This window comes from Pocillopora verrucosa, chromosome 4 (genome assembly GCF_036669915.1).
Source record: "Pocillopora verrucosa isolate sample1 chromosome 4, ASM3666991v2, whole genome shotgun sequence".
NCBI lineage: Eukaryota > Metazoa > Cnidaria > Anthozoa > Scleractinia > Pocilloporidae > Pocillopora > Pocillopora verrucosa.
Window position 1 is genome coordinate 14924441 of NC_089315.1, and position 19243 is coordinate 14943683.

A 19243-nucleotide genomic window follows, 5' to 3' on the forward strand; every position below is an offset into this window, starting at 1 on the left:
AGGGAAAAAAATTGTGTACTTCTTGGTACAACCTGATCGATTCTTAAACTCTGCAAAAGACGATTTCAAAATAAGATAATATATGATTAACATAACATAAACCTTCACTCATATCTGTAAACTAAGATCAACAGTTTAAAATGTTTTTGTGAAAAGTTCATAAAGTTCTGCTGTTATCCTCAACTCCTTTCTGTCGTTTTCCTTCTTCGTGTAAAGATCTTGGAGTTTAGGAGTCATAAAAAACATTTTCCCGAGTAAGAAGAACATAAAATCCCAATTGTTCGTTCTTGCTTTCTTTTCTTCAATTCAGTACCTTCCCCCCCCCCCCCCCAACCCTGAACTAAGACTAGAAGTATGATTGTGTTAACTTAAACAGTACATATGCAGCTACTGCATTAAAAACCAGGAAACAGCCAATCTTCAAATGGCGACAAACGCGACCAGTTAATGTGTTCCGCTCAGCGTTTCTAGCCGGCGGTTCAGGCATCTTCTCGTCTGCCGCACTTTTCTCTTCTCTGAATTCCACTCTCTTTCGTTTACCCGTCATTTCTTGGACGGCGAAATACAAGTTGGCTCGGAAGACGGCATCTCTTTTTATTAGCTCTCTTTTGGCTTGAGCTTTCAGTTGAATTCTTTCAACTTCTTGTTTCGCCCGCTGGCACATCTCCTCGACTTTTTCCAAGTCGTCAAAGTACTTGTCTGAGCGCTGCTTGAGTTCGCGGAATTCTCTTTCACATTTGCCAACAAAACTTTTGTCTTTATAAGAAAGATTCCGCGAAGATTCCATTCTGCTTTTAATCGAAGTTGAAGCCATTTTTCGTTATGGAAACTTGCAATTATTCAAAACGATTTTTCTGCAAAAAACTGGCAGCTTAAAGGCTGCTGATAGAAAGTTGTCTCCTTTGCGTACGCTAACTTTTCAACAACTAACGTAACAACGGATTTATTTTCTTTGTTGTCATAGCGCGCGCTTTTACAGGAGGAAACGCTCGCGCTTAACTGCATGCTTTTTGCGTACTGCATAGGAAGCGGCGGTTTTCATGGTCAGCGCGCTAGTCTTCTGAAGGCCTTGGTTAAAACTCTCATCAGGTCATAGCAACGGATCTTATCGCTCGGAAGTTGATTCGCCCGGAAGTCGATTCACATGAAATGATTGTGACAGGGTACTACGGTTTTATTATATCAGATGACGCGTCCCGCCCCGCTCGCGCAATCCCATCGAAAATCACAGTGAAAGCTGACGTGTGTAGGGCCGGACGGGTTACGTGAACTACGACCCCTTCACGGGAAAAAAAAATAGCTCGGAGCTTAATTCATCTGTCAGCTTTCCGTATTTAGTGTGTCCGCTTCTTTACCCAAATAGGGTATTACCTTGTGAGGTAAATAAAAAAAGTAATAATTCGATTAAAGAAATAAAACTTTGAATTTTCACCGAAGTTCGCTTTGAATTCTAAGTTTAACTTTTTAAAACCTTACAAGCTCTTAATCCATGACTTACGCAAGAAACAGCGGGCGAGACGATCATGAACCTTGGGGGTGGGGAAGAGGAGGAAAAGCACTACTACTGAAAACAATATAAGCATTGGTAATTAAGTTGAACGATCATGCTAAGGAATAAGGAAGTAATAAAAATAAATAAAAGAAATGGCAATTTGGTAATGAACACTTCACCAGGTGGCTCTTCTTGTTCACTGTTTCCAGACTGAACTGGAACTTAAAATGTTGGTTTTTGTGGACGGATGAAAACTGGAGGACCCGGAGAAAAACCCTTAGAGCAAGGAAGAGAAACAATAACAAACAAAACCCACATGTGACGCCATGTCCAGCCAAAGTAACGGAAGTAATTTAGTATTATCAACTGAGTTGATAACGTAAATTGGCCACCGTAAAGAATTTAAAAGCTGACGTCTCGAGCGTTAACCCTTTCTCAATCGCTCTGACGAAGGGCTAACGTTCGAATCGTCGGCTTTTAAACTCCTTACGATGGCCAATTTACGTTATCAACTCAGTTAGTAATGCTAAATTACCTTGATATTTTCTCCCACCGATGCAGAACCACAGTTTCTCAAGAAACTTACCCCCTTTATTCAAAGTGGCGGAAGGCGAGCTCTCTCATCATTGCTTCATCCCCGCCGGCTCCAGAAATCCAAACATATCACGTTTTTCGAGAAATTTTTGCGGTAAAGCCAATTTGAGGACCTGCAGGATGTATATTAGACGGAATTTAAGTAAATCAGCTCGGCGAAAAAACGCTTGACGGCAACAGTTTTATAAAGAGAGGTTACTCAGTCTTGGGGCTCTTTCTCATGTTACGCACTCAGGTAGACACCCCGAAATCTGAATGTATTCTATGAACCAATAATTTGCGCTCCATCGCCAGTGAAGTGCTCGCATATAATTATTTTTGTCCCGTTTTGGGTCTCCAGGTGATTATATCTATTTAGCAATTTTGAAAGCCTACATGGGCGCCACTTTACCAGATGGGAAGATTACGCTCCGTCTTTTTTCGGTGAGTCGTATAAACGACTTTTCCGAAATCGCTCATAAGTTCATTTTACTTTTTTCTAGTATTTCGTGGGAAGAAGCAAAAGGCGGAGATTGGAGTTTTTTTTCCGGGTATTTGACATCGTCACTTTGACCTTCCATAAAAAGTGAAACGGAACACACTCACTACACTCGATCAGTATGTCAATCTCCACTTTATCAATTCTTATAATTCAATAATTTTACTTATAATTTTCATATAAATAATGAGTTTGACTTAAATTGTCATATTCAGTGTTTAACACAACCATTGCAATAACAAAAATATTTTCACATTCCTTCGACAGAAGAAATATCTGATGAATGAAGATTCTTCAAATTAATTTCCTAATCATTATGCCTTGCCAGATTCTTCAGCTCGGACGTATTTCTCCCAGTCACTTTCCTTTTCAAATTTCTTGCAAACCTCAAACAACTTCTTTACTGTCGTCTTAACTTCTTGTTTTCCTTTTAAGAGAGAAGCACGTAAAGTATTAAATGCAGCACGACTAAGTAACGCTGTGAGGTGTCATTCTTCAAGTAAGACATACAGTCGACTCCTGATAACTTGAACCTTCAAGGGAAACTGAAAAAGGTTCGATTTGTATTTTCAAAAATTGTAAAAAAAAAATTGTATTTTCAAGTCGTCGTGTGCAATCTGTGTCAATCTTATGCATTCTACAACATTTTCTTCACACCTCTTTGGTGCTTTGCTACACAAGAAAACTGTCATTTAAAGAGAAACTCCTAACCCCAGGGAACCATTCAAGGCTTCGAGGGAAGAGTTGAAATAAGGAAGTACCTGCTAATTGACACTATGCAGAAAATGCCGACAGTGAGCATATCGGTAGGAACTTACTTGAAGAAGAAGACGCTTTGCCAGATCCCATGAGTCTGTGAGTGATGCAGCGAGCCAAAAACTTAAACAAGGCCTGTTATAATTTAAATCGTAAGATACAATAGTGAAAACATTAATGTGTTGGAAACTACAGCCAATAGTGCTGCTCTAAACATGAAAAGCCTTCTGTAAGATTGCTCTCTAGCAGTTGCTATTCAACAGTGTGGGGTAGGCAGAAAAGTCAAAAGATGGTATATACAGTTTAAGTCAGTCATTGGAGCGAAGGACAGGTTTAAAATAACTAAAAAAAAATACCCGGCAAAGTTTAAGATCGTATTCAAATTTCGAGACAAGCTGATTGTTGGATGATTTGAAGAAATAGTAACGAACCAATAGTTTGCAGGTTACAGTGAATCCATTAAGGAGAACTAGTAGGTTAAGAAATATTCTCTATCGATAACTTAGAAGTCATTTTAAATAGCAAGAACGCTGAAAAGGTTTTATAAAAATAACAAACTAAGTGCTTTCCATTTTTCGGCGTGGCAAAGAAAAAAAAAACTCACGTCGGTGGCTTTGAGAGAGAATTGGCTTTTCTGTCTTGATCCCAGTTCCCTCGCGGTTCCACTAAATACATTCAGGAGTAATGCTGGAACTTACCTTGGAGGTAATAGAGCCTTGTTTGAGGTACGGAGACAAGTACTTAACAACCACATTCGCTACATCCTTTACACCCACAGAGTCTCCTGGCGAGACATTACCATGGATACCAAGTGGCGAGCCATCACTAGACCCTTTCTGATGAACGCCTTCGTTAGAGGCCGTAGTGTTTGTCTTTAACGAAGGACGTATGTTCAGCGGAAGCCTGTCCTTGGGTGAACAACTTTCAAGCATTTGCCATGGAACTGAATTTGTATCATTGAGCTTGAACGAGGCACTTTTGCTGACGCGTTTCAAAGGCTTCAACTCCGACGCTTTGCTGAAGAAGACGTCACTGGAAGTCGCAGCATTTTCAGTTTTACTACGATGTTCTGAATGATTATCTTCTAACCTGGTTTTCTTACGAAGAGGTGAATCTTCCAACCACCAAAAGCCCTTTTCAAACGTAAATGGTAAACAGAAAAACACTAACAAAATTAGCTATTTACATGATTAATTGATGGCCTGAATTTCAAGCAGTCAGAGGGAAAAACCCTCTACTTTCCAAACCGAAAAGGGCAACCAACTGTTCACCAATGTTTAAATAAGGCAAGGGAGTGGAGCACCAACCTCTGACGCAACTTGTTTGTGATTTTTACGCTTTTTAGCTGACTTTCTTGCACTTTTTCCTACGTATCGTGATTTTGGTGGCTCTTGCTCGGGCGGCTGCTGCGGTTGCTGCAAGGGTTCTGCTTTGACTTCACTATTACCACTGTATTCAAAATAAACAACTGAATATAAAAATAAACGAATGACATTGCGACAATTCCGTGTCATCAGTTTCAAATTCAAGTTAAGGCACACTATACGCATTCGTTGAAGTGCGAAAGACGCGCGAAAGACGCGCGAAAGACGTACAAAAGACTCAAATGACTAAAATGCAATGTGACGCGCAGAAATACTTTGGTTTTTCTCTAACGGAGTTAGACTGAGTGTCAAGTTTGGGTATCGTCCTTAATGAAGAAAATTTTGTACATTAAAAAAATTAGTATGGTGGGTTGTTCACGGTGACCAGTGGTGATGATTTCACTAGGATCGTTTCTGTTTAGTGATTGTGGGTGTCCCGCTGGTGTGTCTCAACAACAAAATGCTTTTGTTTTTCTAATTCATTTGCACGAAGTTGATAGAAACCGTACGGTCGCTAGAATCTAACTAACTACAATAAGTCTTAACTCTACCCGATTTCGAAGAAGTACTTTATTGTTGGAATCACTCTACGAATGGGAGCCTACAAGAAACAACATCAAAACATAAATAAAAGAATAAAATAAGAGCAAATATAGACCATTAGTACAATTATCCGGAGATTATAAAGATGCATGCGCCCTGATTGGTCGAGGATTTCGTCATACCTCGATATTATCACCTCGCGCGTTCCTCGCGCGAGATGATCATAGCAGGAGCGCTAAATTTCAAAATGGCTGCCTCGCGTTTTGTCAGTGTTACCAGGAAGCGATGAACGCGATGGAAGAAAATTCCATTTCAAAGAGAACAAAAAAATGCTACTGGGTTTGGCGAAACACTTTACAAAAGAAAGATGTGAAGTTCTCTCTGACTGAATTAGATAAAACTGCTAAGACTCAACAATATTCACTGAGCCTTTGACGAATAATTGTTAATTGGTTTGTCTGATTATCGCTTCCTTGGCATCAATGGAGCTATTCGTTGGGAAATTACCTTAACTGGTTGTTTGGATTCAGCCGGCTCTTTTGATATGGTATCACTTGATTTCTATGTGCAAAGAGAGATACAAACAATTTCAAAGTGAAATAAAAATAATTCCGTTAAATCTTTTTAAACGGATTTTTAATTGTTCCAACAGATCGGCCAGAGATGAAAAAAAGGAAAAAAAAAAAAAAGAAAAAAAAAAAAGGAGAGAGACTGTCTTGACTTACAGGTTGGCGGCCAGGTTACAAAGAAAAATTTTACATGGCGGTGATCATAGTATTTTTTTGTTTTGCATATTTGAAAGCAATTTTTGAGTGACATAGAAGAAGTAAAATTAAACAGTTGCTAGGGCACTTTTACCGCTTAAATTTAGCCTAAAAAAAACCATTAAGACGTTAGTCGTGCTAAAACAAAACCAATGTCCGTTGTAAATAGTGTCATTATTGCAGCTGCAGTAGACATGGAGTACTGCCAGTTAGAAAGAGACCTAGCATGTAGTTAGAACGAATAATAATGAATCAAGCGGTGACGGATTTTCGTGCTTTAATTGGACAAGCCTGTTGTGACAACGCCAATACTGAAGCACTAATTCTTGAAATGACGGTCTCAGAATTATTATATGAATAATGCCGACGAAGAAAGAAAGAAATACGCGATGGAAATTCCACCTACCATCAACTGTAGTGCAGACACAAATGAAGTGCATCCCATGTTGTCCCTCTTCTCTGTTTCCTGGAACAGTGAAAATTTATTTGAGCGGAGAGTAACACTTATACAAAATGGTCGTAATGGAGACCTTCAGATTTTAGGACGAGTACAAGTAGGATTTTCCACGCAAAAGCATCTTTTGTCCTGGAAAGTGCGATCACTGTCCTTAGCAGGAGTGAAAACAGTATACAATACAAAAAAGGTATTGTGAACCTCGCGGTTTTATTTTTTTCCGACCAAGAAAGGGCTCCACTGCCTCCTGATTAACGCGCCAAGTTTTTTGCTTAAAAAGACAAAAATGATGCTTCCTAGGGTGTTATTCTTCCCTATAAAATGGTTGCGACAACTTTACATATGGGGTATAAAGAGGTCCGAAATTGCATTGGTTTTTGCCTTTCTCTGTTCTGTGATTGGTCCAGAAAAATCCCGCCACCATCTCAGTTGCAATATTAAAACCAATCGCGATTTGATAATCCTGATTTCCAGCACTTCAGGCGGTTTGTTTCATCGTTTGTTTGAGATCGCATTGGCTCCTTGTCATACGTTCATCGTTCTGATTGGCTGTTCCTATTGTTTTGTTTGTGGTTTAAGAGATGACTCCTATCGGACGAAGTAGTAACACAGACACATACCTCGTCGAAGTCTCCGTTTTTTTCATCCATGACTGAAGTTGAAGATGTTGTGCTGTTCGAGTAGGCTCCATCCCAAACAAAAACGCTGCCATTACTTGAACTAGACTTCACCTCACTCACCTAAATTAAATTAAACCAACAATCACAGTAAATGTAACCGCTACAGTGCTAGGACATTTGGTGACTATTAAATGGAAGAGAGAAGACTCTAAGTCACTCGTAATACGACCATAAGCAATACTGAATGAACAAAAACATATTGCTTACATTGAAAAGGAATTTAGCCACAAAAGAGTTTGATTTGTACATCGATATGGCCAAGTACGGTGCAACAGTATGGCTGATGCTAAGTTACCTACCCCAACTTGTTTGTTTTTTTTTTTAATATCGAACGCATCTAACTCCAAATATGGCAAAAGAAAGATCAAATTTGGATAAGAAAGGGAAATGACTACCGAAACTGAAATGGCCACGATTTAAGAACATTAATTCATGGTACCTTTTTAAGCATGGTAGTTTTGTATCCGATATCAGTCTTGCTATTCTTGAAGATAGTATGTTCAATGTCAACCAGAGTGGACTCCATCTCAAACAATAACCTTAAGAGGACAAAAATAAAAGGGAAAAAGTTAAGCATATCAATATCTCGTCTACGTCGCAGTTGCTGTTCGGGTTGTCGGCCCAAAAAACGGCTGTGACTGTGATTGTGTTTCTCGATTGTACTGCACAGAGAGCGCAGTGAAAGCAAGCTGCCATTTCTGTCACTCATAGAGCTGTCACCAGAAGTCAAGGAAACTTCGTCGTCTTCTTTGCGCAACCGGTTTGATGCAACAAGAAACGCTGGGACATAAATGTTTGTCGTTTTTTACTTTTTCGATTAATTTTTTTCAGCATCAGGTAAGTTGTAAGAGAAAATCCTTCTCGCAGATTTGCGTGATTTTTCCTTTTTCTTTTTCGACATGTGAGGTAATTGACACAACACAACTCGACGCCATCTTAACTTACAAGCTAAGTGCACAAAGTGATGTGGTTAGGACAAGTTTTGAAACTCTAAGGCTGTTACCCATGCAAGACTACAAGTTTGTTTAGTAACAGAACAAATTCGTGATCGTATTTAGGCATACCTTGCAGAATTGTCCATTTTGGTACATTGATTTATATTTGCTTTCATTGCTTCGTCCAACAGACCGAAACAATGTTCTCTCACCTGAAACAAAAATAGGGATATAGTGAGTGCATACAAAGGGTTGACAATTTCTTGGTCTAAAGAGCTCGTCCGCCTCAAAAGCTGACGGCCACACTGCTTCCCGACATGGAGAGAGCAGAGCCGGAAGAAGCTTTTTTTGAGACAAGTTCTACACGATGATGAGATTTACCCAGACTTTACAATCCTACCTGGACGGAGAGCTTTGGAATATGTAAGTAATTTGTCGCTTCTTTGAGACGACAGTCAGGACCTATTGCAAACGAAAAACGAAAACAATATGGTTGGTACTGCAAGGGCATGACCAGGATTTTTTAATAGAGGGTATTTGATTAGCGCCCTTCCGTCAGTCAGGTCTGCCATATTTTTTGGTGCTTTGTCGCAAGCACGCAACAACCGAACTCAAATCACAAGCATCCATGATTGAAATTCTTCTTGAAAGGTACAGATCCAGCTTAACAAAGGTATTCCCATGAATGCGAGATTTTTACGATTCCATCTGAGAAATAACTGCAATCCTGCATTTTCTGCGAAAATAGCTCTGGTTTGCTTTTTTATTAGGAAACTACGATCTTTTAACTCCAAAGAATTTATTATTAAACTTACTAGGTGATTGGTGACTGATCGAAGGGAACTGAGGCTGTCCCTGCACAAGTAAAGAAGAGAGATTAAGAATGAATTTTGATGCTGAACTTTGCACTTACTAAAAATAGCTGAATACTACATGTTTTTATTACACAACTGTGAGTCTGAGGCTGTAATTTTTCTCTTCTTTGGAGATTAAGACAGCTAGTATTTATTTAGCGACGAAGCTAAACTAAAAATACAGTGGAGGTAAAAAAAAGGAGACGCCAGGTTTTGCTAGAAAAAAATCTTTACCTCAAAAGAAATAAGAACTTCCAAACGAGAGTTAAGACTTTGCGAGAAACTACGTCTTTCCTCGAATGATAAGTTAACGCAAGTGCTATCATTGTGGGACGTTGACTGCGCATAGAAGAACGTTTTCAAGTATCGTACCACCATATTTCAACCTTTCAGGCCAGATTGGTCTAGATTGCTGTGCTCTGTTTTGCTCCTGGATTATTTGGATTTTGCTCCACTTTGCCTAGTGATTGATTGGTCAAGAAAACTCGCGTCACCCTCTCAAATAACCAAATGCAAAACTTAATCCAATCGCGACCTGGTTACTTTCGTTTTTCCGCAACTCAGACAATTGGCTTGTATTTACTTTTAGCTCCCTCTGTCACCTTGTGAGTAATTCCTTTGCTCTGATTGACCGCTGTGAGTACATTGGTTTTCGCTTTACACACGCAATTGAAAAGCGTTCTTAAAGCGCACAAGTTTTTTTGTTGAAAAGTATCTTTCGTGTTGGTAACGTAACTGCGTCTTCATCGTTAACATTACCCTGCGACGTTTCCTGAACTCATCCGCGATCAATTTACATCGGAAAGCACGTTCCTCCTCACTGGCTCCTGCACCGCTATCATCATCATTGTCTTCGTCTTCAAATACCCTGGAAATTCCAAGCATCAAGATATCACAGGACTATTCGAGTGCGCTCCGTAACAGCGAAGAAGTAACAGAACAATACGTTACTCCCTCTCAACTCAGCACCACTGCCTTACCAGTGGCAAAAGATAAATCTACCCCGGCGACAGATAGAAATAATTAGAATTTTAAACGGCGTAAGCTACTGGTTGTTACTTTCAGCAGGTACTCCTTTTCGCACGATGAAACACCATAAATCGTCTCAAAGAAATCACTGGTAAAGCATCTACGGTCATTTTTCTTAAGAATACTAATAAGCCATTAGAACCCAGCGTGTTTACCATCTCAAAAGGCCTCAACCATTTTGCTCCAGAGCCAACACTAATTAAAAGTTGCATCTATTGAAACTGCGGACTACACTTCGTTTGAATATACATTAATTTATTTCTCTACGACCTATCAAAGTTTCACTTTGAATTTTTCTTAAAATTTCACTGTAACTACTGTTTGGACTTGGAAGAGTTCAAACCTCATGTCTCACATATGTTATATATTCTTACTTTCTGTCGTATCCCCACTTTCCTCCTCCATAAAGCTCATCATCTTCTCCGCTCGACAGACCATAAGCAATGTACGTTCTTCCAGCCGTCACGTTCCTGTTGCGAACAGCTATAACTCCGCGGCGCCAGTGATCCACAAGATTGTCTACTGCATCAGGATCTTTACAGTAGTCACAGCCTTTGGGACACTGTAAATAAAGAGACGAGGAACTCCATTTTGAAAAAGGGTAACATGGCAAGGGTTAAGCATGGTTTTCCAAACGCTACAGGCCCACCATAATCGCTTTGGTTTCGCTTTAAAAAGCTCTGTGATGGTTTCGAAACTCACGTGACCCCTCAACCAATCAAACGGAAGAGTAAAACTAGTCGCGACTTTATCACTTGCGCTTTCCCGCGCTTGAGCTTTATTATGAATTCTCTTTGGTTCTGATTGGCTGTTGGGCTCCGGTTTAAACACTCTTAATCAAACCGCGATCTACGTTGACTAGCTCATGAACGCCTACGCACACAATACTTTGAAGAAATGTAACATCCTTCTCAACGATACTCCACACTAACTTTGAGATGCCGAGATCCATTGGTTGATTCTCGGCCACCTACACTCACAAATCCGAGAGGGGTGAGCATCCACCAGATTCTCCTCTTAACAATTGCGTATTTTAGTGAGCATCAAGTACGCTTCGAAAAACAAACAAAGAAATAAACAAGCGAACAAAACAAACAAAACACTTAGTACGCTGTACTTAGACGAACCTTTGGTTTGCTGTCTCCAAAATAAGACGCAATCGTAGCGTGTCTACAGCTGGAATATAAAGGCAATGAACATTTTAAATCAAATTCTTACACCGTAAAAAAATACTAACTATTGTCATAAACTTTCTCTCGGTCAGAGATGTTGAGAGTTAACAAGCACTAACGCAGAGGAACCACTAAAATATCATTGTCCCTACCTGGGTTGTTCGCAATATTTTACAATTGCCTCGTAACTAGACTGGACTGCTTCATCCTTCCTTCCACTAGACAAAGCACTTTGCTACAAGAAAACAAACTGCCATTTAGAAAAGTTTACCTTGCGCCCCACGTACAGAAAAAGCTATGCTATTAAGTCATGTTGCGCAAAGTATCGAATTTGGTTGGACTCGTGCAGAGTGACATTTAGTATGGACAGAGGGAACTGCTCTTGGCCTATTCCACATGGTTGTAGCATACTGATTTCTCGGGCGATTGAGCAAGACACGTTACCCTTACATTACCTCTATCTTACAAGGATAACAAATTGGAAGCAGTAAACTAATGGCAAATCGTAACGGAAACAGCTTGTGATAGACAAGGAACCCATCCAGAAAGAGTATTTACCCTCCTAGTTGCATTATTTTTTCAAAAGATAATTGTTGGCCAAAAGGTTTTTTCAGAGAGTCGTTCTTCGCAATGACCATGTGCAAACATGAGATAAGCTTTGGCAATGTGTAGAACCCTTAGCCCTAGCACAAACCTAAACGCATCTAATCCACAAGTTTGTCAACAATTATCAAATGCGTGAACAGCGAGCCTGATAACTACAGCGTGCCTCTGTGTAATGTTTAATAAATCCTGACATACTCCTCCAGTTGTGGATTATAAAAAATAACCTTTCAAACAGGGAAATCTTCAATCACCATCAAATTTTAAGGAACATGTACATCACTTTCCAACTTCAAAACTACGAGCACAATGAAGTTTGAAAGTTTTCAATTGCGGGCAGAACTGCAATTACAGGTTGTACTTTGGGAACATTTTTGTCCCATTAATCTTGTACTCTTTGAGGAATACTATGCAATCTGAGATCTAAACCTCTACCTTCTTTTCCTTGATTCCCTTTTTGATGAGAAAAAATACTTGATCCCTTTCAAGCCTGAAATCAGGGGCAAAAATAAATGAAATTCCAATCAATTTCCTTGTAACAATCACTACCAGTTCTTCTGAGAGACTTACTTCATTAATAAGGATATCATGAAATGCTTTTAATAGTACAAAAGGTGATAGGTAATTAACAGTAGAGGTAAGACAAAATTATAAAGATTTTCATTGAACACACAGGAAACATCACAAACCACTCTGACTCACTTGGAATAATATAATCTGCAGAAGGAAGGTTTTCCATCCCTTCCAGCTCTACCTGACTCTTGGTAGTACCCCTCCATTGACTGTGGCAATGTCCAGTGCACAACAAATCTGGAATAGTGACAAAAAGACAAAAAGTTGATGAGCTGTAACTGAAAATAAGAAGGTGTCTCTTAGTAGAGAAGAAAAAATTACAAACAATACAATTTACAACGAGAAAAGGCAATGCCCCAGGTGCATGGTAATAAAAAAATGATCAATGCATGTCATCTTAATGTCTTCATGTAAGGTAAGACAAAATTGTTGCTAAACATGTTTACAAAATTATGCATTTTCTGTAGTAATGTTTACCACTAAAATATGAAAACCTTATAACCACTGTCTCACTGTCCAAATTTCAAGTAACCTTCAATGGTACCTTCTCCCCTTTCCTACAAGCTTCCAGTCAGAATATCATCTCTTGACATTTAAGAAAACAAAATTTAAATAAAACCTGTGATTGCCACTTAGAATTAAGGCTAATAGAGTATATAACCAATACACTTGTCTAGAAAAAGATTATTTACCTCACAGAAGATTTGTCAACTCCCATACCAAAACTTATAGTAGCCACAATAACTGAAACTTTTCCATCCATCCACTCTTGCTGGACCTCATCTCGTTTAGCTGGTTTCAAACCTGTATCAAACACTTGCATTACAATCTGTGCCAGTGCCAAAGATCACGCTTTATAGAAACATACTCAGGAAATTTTAGAAATAAAAAAGAATCTGAATTGAAGTGAAAGATGGGGAAACAAACTCATGCAATGCTACATTGATTGCACCCATCAAGGGCTCTGTTAATCAAAGGGTGGAGAATGACATTATCCAACAAATAAAAGACTATCCAACAGATGAGCTAGTGTTAACAAAACACACTGCCCTATCCACCTACCAAAGATTTATTCATATACTCATACTGGTAAACTATCAGTGAAACCTAATGAAATTCTAAGGGTAACATTCTTAAACAAGCATCCAATGCAGGGAGAGAAACAATAGTCCAAGTCACCTCACTCAATATGGAAACTGAGATACACTCCAGCCATGCAAGCCACTCAGCCTGTGTGCAAGAGTTTTAGGCCTCCAACCCAATAACAGCGATATAGAATTAAAGTATTTCTGGCATTAAGGATGACAGCTGGTTAGGGAAAATGACACGTGTGTGCTCATTTAGGGTATTTGGCATGTACCTCAGAATCAATAAAAATTTACTAATACTGTATTTTACACTTAAAACAAACTGGTACAGCCATACCTGCATGATAAGCTTTTGCAGAGAGTCCCTTTCTACTCAGCCTTGAAGCCACTTCTTGACAGGCGTCACGAGTACGACAGTAAATAATACCACTACCCTAAAGGATAAAGTCAATAAATGGAAGAGGAGATTAGATATCAGATTTGACAAGCTCCTAGAGAGAGGCAGAGCTTACTTATTTCCAAGGCCACAGATGGACAGCTTAATAGGGTGGAGGATGGCTAATCAAAATTCTCTGGGAGCCTAAATGGGAGTCATTAACTATTTTCAAAATTGCCACCCATATTGAACCATACACACTACACATTTCAGTCTTTTGTTGAAAACACAGAGTGTGTAAATCAAAAACCTATACAGGCGTTCAAATACAAAATACAATTTGTACTGTGATGCCACTAAAACCCAAATTAATAGCAATAAGTCTATAACTTTTTTTCATTTTTTGTGGGAAAAGGGAGGAGGAGGTGGAAGAGTAGAATTATTAATAGAGAGAGGCCTATTGGCAAGGATTACAAGAAAGAGTACATTCAGTCTGAAAAGTTTCACCACATTAGTTTGGAGGAGAAGTGTGTAATAACATTACTTGGAAATCACCTTTACCCATCTCCACTGTTGTCCTGTTCTGATAATGCTGACTCAACAAAACCCTTTAGGTCAGCATATGGATCATCAAGAAGTTCTTTGAAACTTTAAATGCAAAAAAAAACTTATTACAAGAAACAGCCATTGCACAATTAATATCCTAAAGCACAAATGTATCAGAAATAATTCAGTTAGAAAGAGATTTGATATGGAAACTTTCTTTTAGCTAAAAGGAAAAGTTGTAACTTTTTAAATTTACAAGGATCAGAGCTCTTAAATTCCAATGGTTGGTTCTACATACCAAACATCATAAAACAAATTTGGCCGAAAGCAAGAAGTCTTGAAAATTGCCGTGGGTTTGTGGAGCTGGAGAGAGGAGAGCACATCTTCTTGGACATGAGGTGTAGCAGTCGCTGTGAGGGCAATCCAATGCACATCACTAAACTGTCCTCGCAATGAACCAAGCTTCAGGTAATCAGGCCTGAAGTCATGTCCCCACTGTGACACACAATGTGCTTCATCCACAACAAAGTATGACAAAAGCTTCCTCTTGTGCAGAGAGCTTAACACTTTCTGAAATCCAGGTGTTGCTGCAAGTTCGGGAGTGATGTACAAAAGCTTGATCAAAGGCTTCAGTTTATAAATTTCTGAATACACCTTCTTTCTCTCAGTAGCTGAAAGTTTTGAGTTAAGTGTTTCAGCTTTGATAGAGAGTGATTTTAAGTGTGATACTTGATCCTGAATCAGGGCAATCAGAGGAGAAAAGACAACTGTTATTCCCTCTGCCACAACTGCTGGAAGTTGATAGCAAAGTGACTTTCCTGATCCAGTAGGCATGGACACAAAAACATCTTGTTTTCCTGTTTGAAAAAAGATATTTTTTTACAATGAAGTCCAAAAATGGAAATTTCCAATTTAATTCTACATGAACAACTTCCACTCGAATGTATCTATTTGGCCAAAAATAAACATTTGAAAAAAAAAATTATCAAAATATATGATCTCTTCCTTTGATTCTTTGTAGAATATTGCAGTCATTATTATTTAGAGCCGGCGTTAGATTTTTGTACTTGTGTAGAGGCTAAAAAATAAATTTCTCAATAAATTTCTCTTGTTACAAAAATTCTGCATGATATAGCATATGAAGAAAATTGTCCTGGTAACCTCTGTCCTTGTAATTTAATCCTTAATGTGTTCTAACAGTAGAGCATGCCAGTGATTTCAAGTTGCCATTGGTCTTTGTTTGCATTTGATTGGTTGAGAGGGTTGGGGAAGTTTTCCAGACCAATTACAGGGCCTTGTAATTTAAACCTAACCCAATCCTTGATTACTCTGGACTCATAACTGAAATAAAACATTTGTTTGCACAGGTCGATACACTATATATGTTGCAGAATTATCTGGCCCCAGTCTTAAGAATGACATAATAATATAATTTAGTATATACCACACAATTGAATAATCTACTTTCTAGTTCAGAAGTGAATAGCAAGTATTATCAACTTCTGAACAGCTAATGAGACAAAGTCATGTGTAAAGAGTTTAATTTCCTACCATTTCCTTATGTATTGAAAGAAATAAGGTAATTTTTTGGTATCTGTGTGATGTATACTAAAACAATTATGTGAACATCAGTGTGAGTAGTGGATATTTAATTCACCACGTCACCTCTCGGTATTAATCCACTACTATTCACCTCCTCTTTGGCGAATGATTGTTAAATATAGCATTACATAAATCCCAATGCTTCATAAATTTAAACGAATTAACATGCACAAATACTAACAGACAGAAAACTACATATTTTACATCTCCAAGTATAAGATATAATGACAAATGATCAGATTTCTATGGGTGTAATCATGCAAAAATTAATCTCCGAAATGAACGAGTCTTCAGCGAGAATTTGAAACCTGTCTTCTACACAAACTTTCTAAAATTTTTAAATGCCACTCAGTTAATTATTGCATACTCCTGCTGTTACAGAAGCTGCCAGATGACAACAAATCTGTCATTTGGAATTAAGTATGATACAGACCTGATCACTTCGGAGTCTTGCTAATTTAAGAATGTTTTAAATTTATCTTCAATAAATAATATCACGGGCTTTTTAAAATTAATATGATAGACTTGGCTATAAAAGTGGCTTGCCTTCACAAAGACATTCTATCGCTTCTTTTTGGAGTTTTGATTTGAAATCACTATGCTTAAAAACAGTCTTCAAACATTTCGTCAGAGCTTGAGTTTCCATACTGTCCCAGCAACAAGTTCCACATACTAGAGTTTCATGATATAATCACAGTCGAGCCATTACACGTCCAACCATGTTTTTAAATCTTCGTTTGACTTTCGGTTTCCGATTAATTTACGAAGAGGAACCCAAGCGATGACGAGGAAGTGACACAATACAAGGCCCCACGCTCTTGACCTGAGTTTACAAGGCGCGGCCAAAATAGCATGTGTTGGTATGGTTTGTAACTTATTGTGAGTGTTTCAGCTGCGTATGTGCTAAAAGTAGATGATGATGTAAGCATATTTTCGCGGAATCACTGATAAGAATATAGAGATTGTTCTATTAAGCTACTATATAGAACAGATTCCACAGCGTAGATTGATAAATCTCTCCCAGTACCGCTGTTTATTTGCTCCTGTTCTAAAGTCAGGTTCTTAAGATATCGTGAGATGGATCCTACATCTTTTGGAATGGTGAAAGGAGAGGTTCAACGCCTTCCTTTCAAAGACGATAAAGTGAAAGCAATTGCTTATGCTCAAGGATATTTCTACGCAGAGCAAGTCGGAGAACTGATGAGAGAGTTCGGTTTTGACGATGATCGCCTTAGAGGACTGCAAGCTTGTGTTGGGAAAATGTTGCCAGCGACGTGTGCCAGCGTAACGTCGATTCTGAGGGCTTTTTCCTTCGACAAAAACAAGATTCAGGCGCTAGAGCTGGTCGTTGTACAAGTCACCGATCCACTGAACTTTCTTGTTTTTAACGACGTATTTTCCTTCATGAAAGATCGGCAGCGAGTCAGCGTTATTATGCAAAGGAGGGCAAGTATGCCTCCTCCACAACCGCCTGCCTTTGTGAACCCCGCTGTAGCAGGCAATCCTTATCCATACGGTAGACCTAAGCCGAGTGTGGATCCCAACGACCCACTTTACAGAGCTGTTGACGGTGCAGTAAGTGGTGTTGCATCTGTAGTTGACAGTGCTTGTGGTGCCTTGTTTGGTCGGCCTTCACGTCCTGGTGCTGTTGTTGTACAGCGGCCAGTTGCATACCAAACAACAGCCACTACCTATGTCACACCTCCAGGGCCAGGGGTGCAGATTTTGAATGTCCCACCAGGTGCGACAGTGACAACCATTCCACAAGCAGCACCAGGGTACCAGCATTACCCACATGGTTCTTACCCCATGGGACAGGCACCACCTCCATATCATCCTGGAGGATATCCAACCCAACAATGGAAGTGAAGACAGTAGTGACTTTGGTGGAGAAAAATTGCTCTGATTTTTCTTTAAAGTAAAGATGTATTCTTTGAAGAAAAATTTCATATTTCTCTTGGAAACAACAAGTACTAATGGACTGGTTGGCTAATTTTCTATGTACAAAACCTTTTTATGTTATTCACACTAGATAGAATCAAAGAAACATTTTGCCCTTCCTAGTTAGAAAAGCAGTAAGTTATTTCCTGTTCCATCTTTGCACTATAAGAATGATATATAACTTGATTAGGCACTATATTGCTTTTACTTGACTTCTATTAAATAGCTCAGCAGACCCCAGCTTATTCCATAGCGACACTGTAGTCTATAGACTAACGATATATTGTAGTACAGGTTATACAGTACAGCTGTAAAATTATACTTACTTGGAATTTGGAGTATAGGGACTATAAAGATTACCATTTTTAATTATGGTAGAGTTCCACACAATGATAGATTGTACTATTAAGCTAGAACCACAACAGGGTCTCTGGTCATTGTTGTTTCTAAGAGACATCATCAATTTAAGTTTAAAAATTTAGATTACTTAAAGGTTTTTGTTGTCTTAGTTCATTCTTTTGTAGGTGGGGGTATGTTTGTTCCTAATCAGTATTTCTTTTTAACATCTCTATGGAATGTTATTAGGATATTTGCAGTTTATGGCAACCTTTTTTTTCTAGAATCACAAATCAAATATATGTATAACAAAAGGATTCTTGTCTTGTCTTTTGAAGAGTATAGGTAAATAAAGAGGCAAATAAGTGAAACAATTTCAAGAGCAAGAATCTTCTCTATCATTTGATGCATACCCTAAACTTTAAGCAAATGATTCCCTGCAAATAATTCCAAAACCCACTCTTCAGTAATTGGAAGATAAAATAATAACTGAACTCTGTTGCTGAAAAATATTTTGAGGTCAGTAACAAATATTCTTGTTCCTCAATGGTATCCTAAGAGTATCAATTATCCATTTGGGTTACAAAGATTTTGCTTTGTCCCACTTTGATGTTTTCATGTAGCCTGAGGCACACAATTCAACAAGTACATGCGCATCAAAATTGGAGTTCACGTAAAAACCCGCCAAGATTGTTCTATTGGCTTGAGGAGGAAGCTGTGAGCAAACACATAAATTTGCCATCCCTACCTTAGACTTCATGTTGTTGCTTTCATCCAACTCTCATACAATACAAAATAATTACTTGTCTATAGTTTTTGAGGGTCAAAGAAAAAAGAAGAGCAATAAAGGTGTGAGCAGGAAGGCCGCCATGTAAAGTAATCTTTAATTACCATCAAATTGGTGCCCTTACTTAAGAATCAATGAAGGTGGTGGGTTATAGAGAACAAACTTAAGTTCCTTTTATCTGTTTTTGTGAGTCACTTACATATTTACTAAACATATCATTTCCTTTCTGCAAAACAAAATGGTGGGGTTGGTTTAAGTTTGAAAAACATCACACTT

At 38.6% G+C, this 19243-nt stretch overlaps 2 protein-coding genes across 3 annotated transcripts; one reads left to right on the forward strand and one right to left on the reverse strand.

Annotated features, from left to right (window-relative positions):
* Nucleotides 1-2680: 2680 nt before the first annotated feature.
* On the reverse strand, nt 2681-16871 carry LOC131798733 (ATP-dependent DNA helicase Q5). 2 transcript variants are annotated; one of them, XM_059116401.2, is made up of 23 exons: nt 16450-16871; nt 14600-15158; nt 14316-14403; nt 13717-13813; nt 12984-13095; nt 12421-12528; nt 12154-12208; nt 11268-11350; nt 11071-11119; nt 10318-10505; nt 9674-9782; nt 8876-8915; nt 8461-8522; nt 8190-8272; nt 7565-7664; nt 7066-7185; nt 6398-6457; nt 5735-5788; nt 5236-5285; nt 4628-4769; nt 4019-4453; nt 3383-3455; nt 2681-2991 (listed from the first exon to the last, which is right to left on the reverse strand). In XM_059116401.2, exons 1-23 carry the CDS (start codon nt 16547-16549, stop codon nt 2879-2881), a joined length of 2880 nt encoding a protein of 959 aa, XP_058972384.2. In that variant the 5' UTR covers nt 16550-16871; the 3' UTR covers nt 2681-2878. The 2 variants fall into 2 exon arrangements, with proteins under 2 accessions (XP_058972384.2, XP_066020993.1); XM_066164896.1 differs by lacking the exons at nt 14600-15158; nt 16450-16871 and having other exon boundaries at nt 14300-14335.
* LOC131784894 (proline and serine-rich protein 1-like) lies at nt 16825-18573 on the forward strand. The gene has a single exon (XM_059101725.2). It carries the CDS (start codon nt 16981-16983, stop codon nt 17770-17772), a length of 792 nt encoding a protein of 263 aa, XP_058957708.2. The 5' UTR covers nt 16825-16980; the 3' UTR covers nt 17773-18573.
* The last annotated feature ends 670 nt before the right edge of the window (nt 18574-19243 follow it).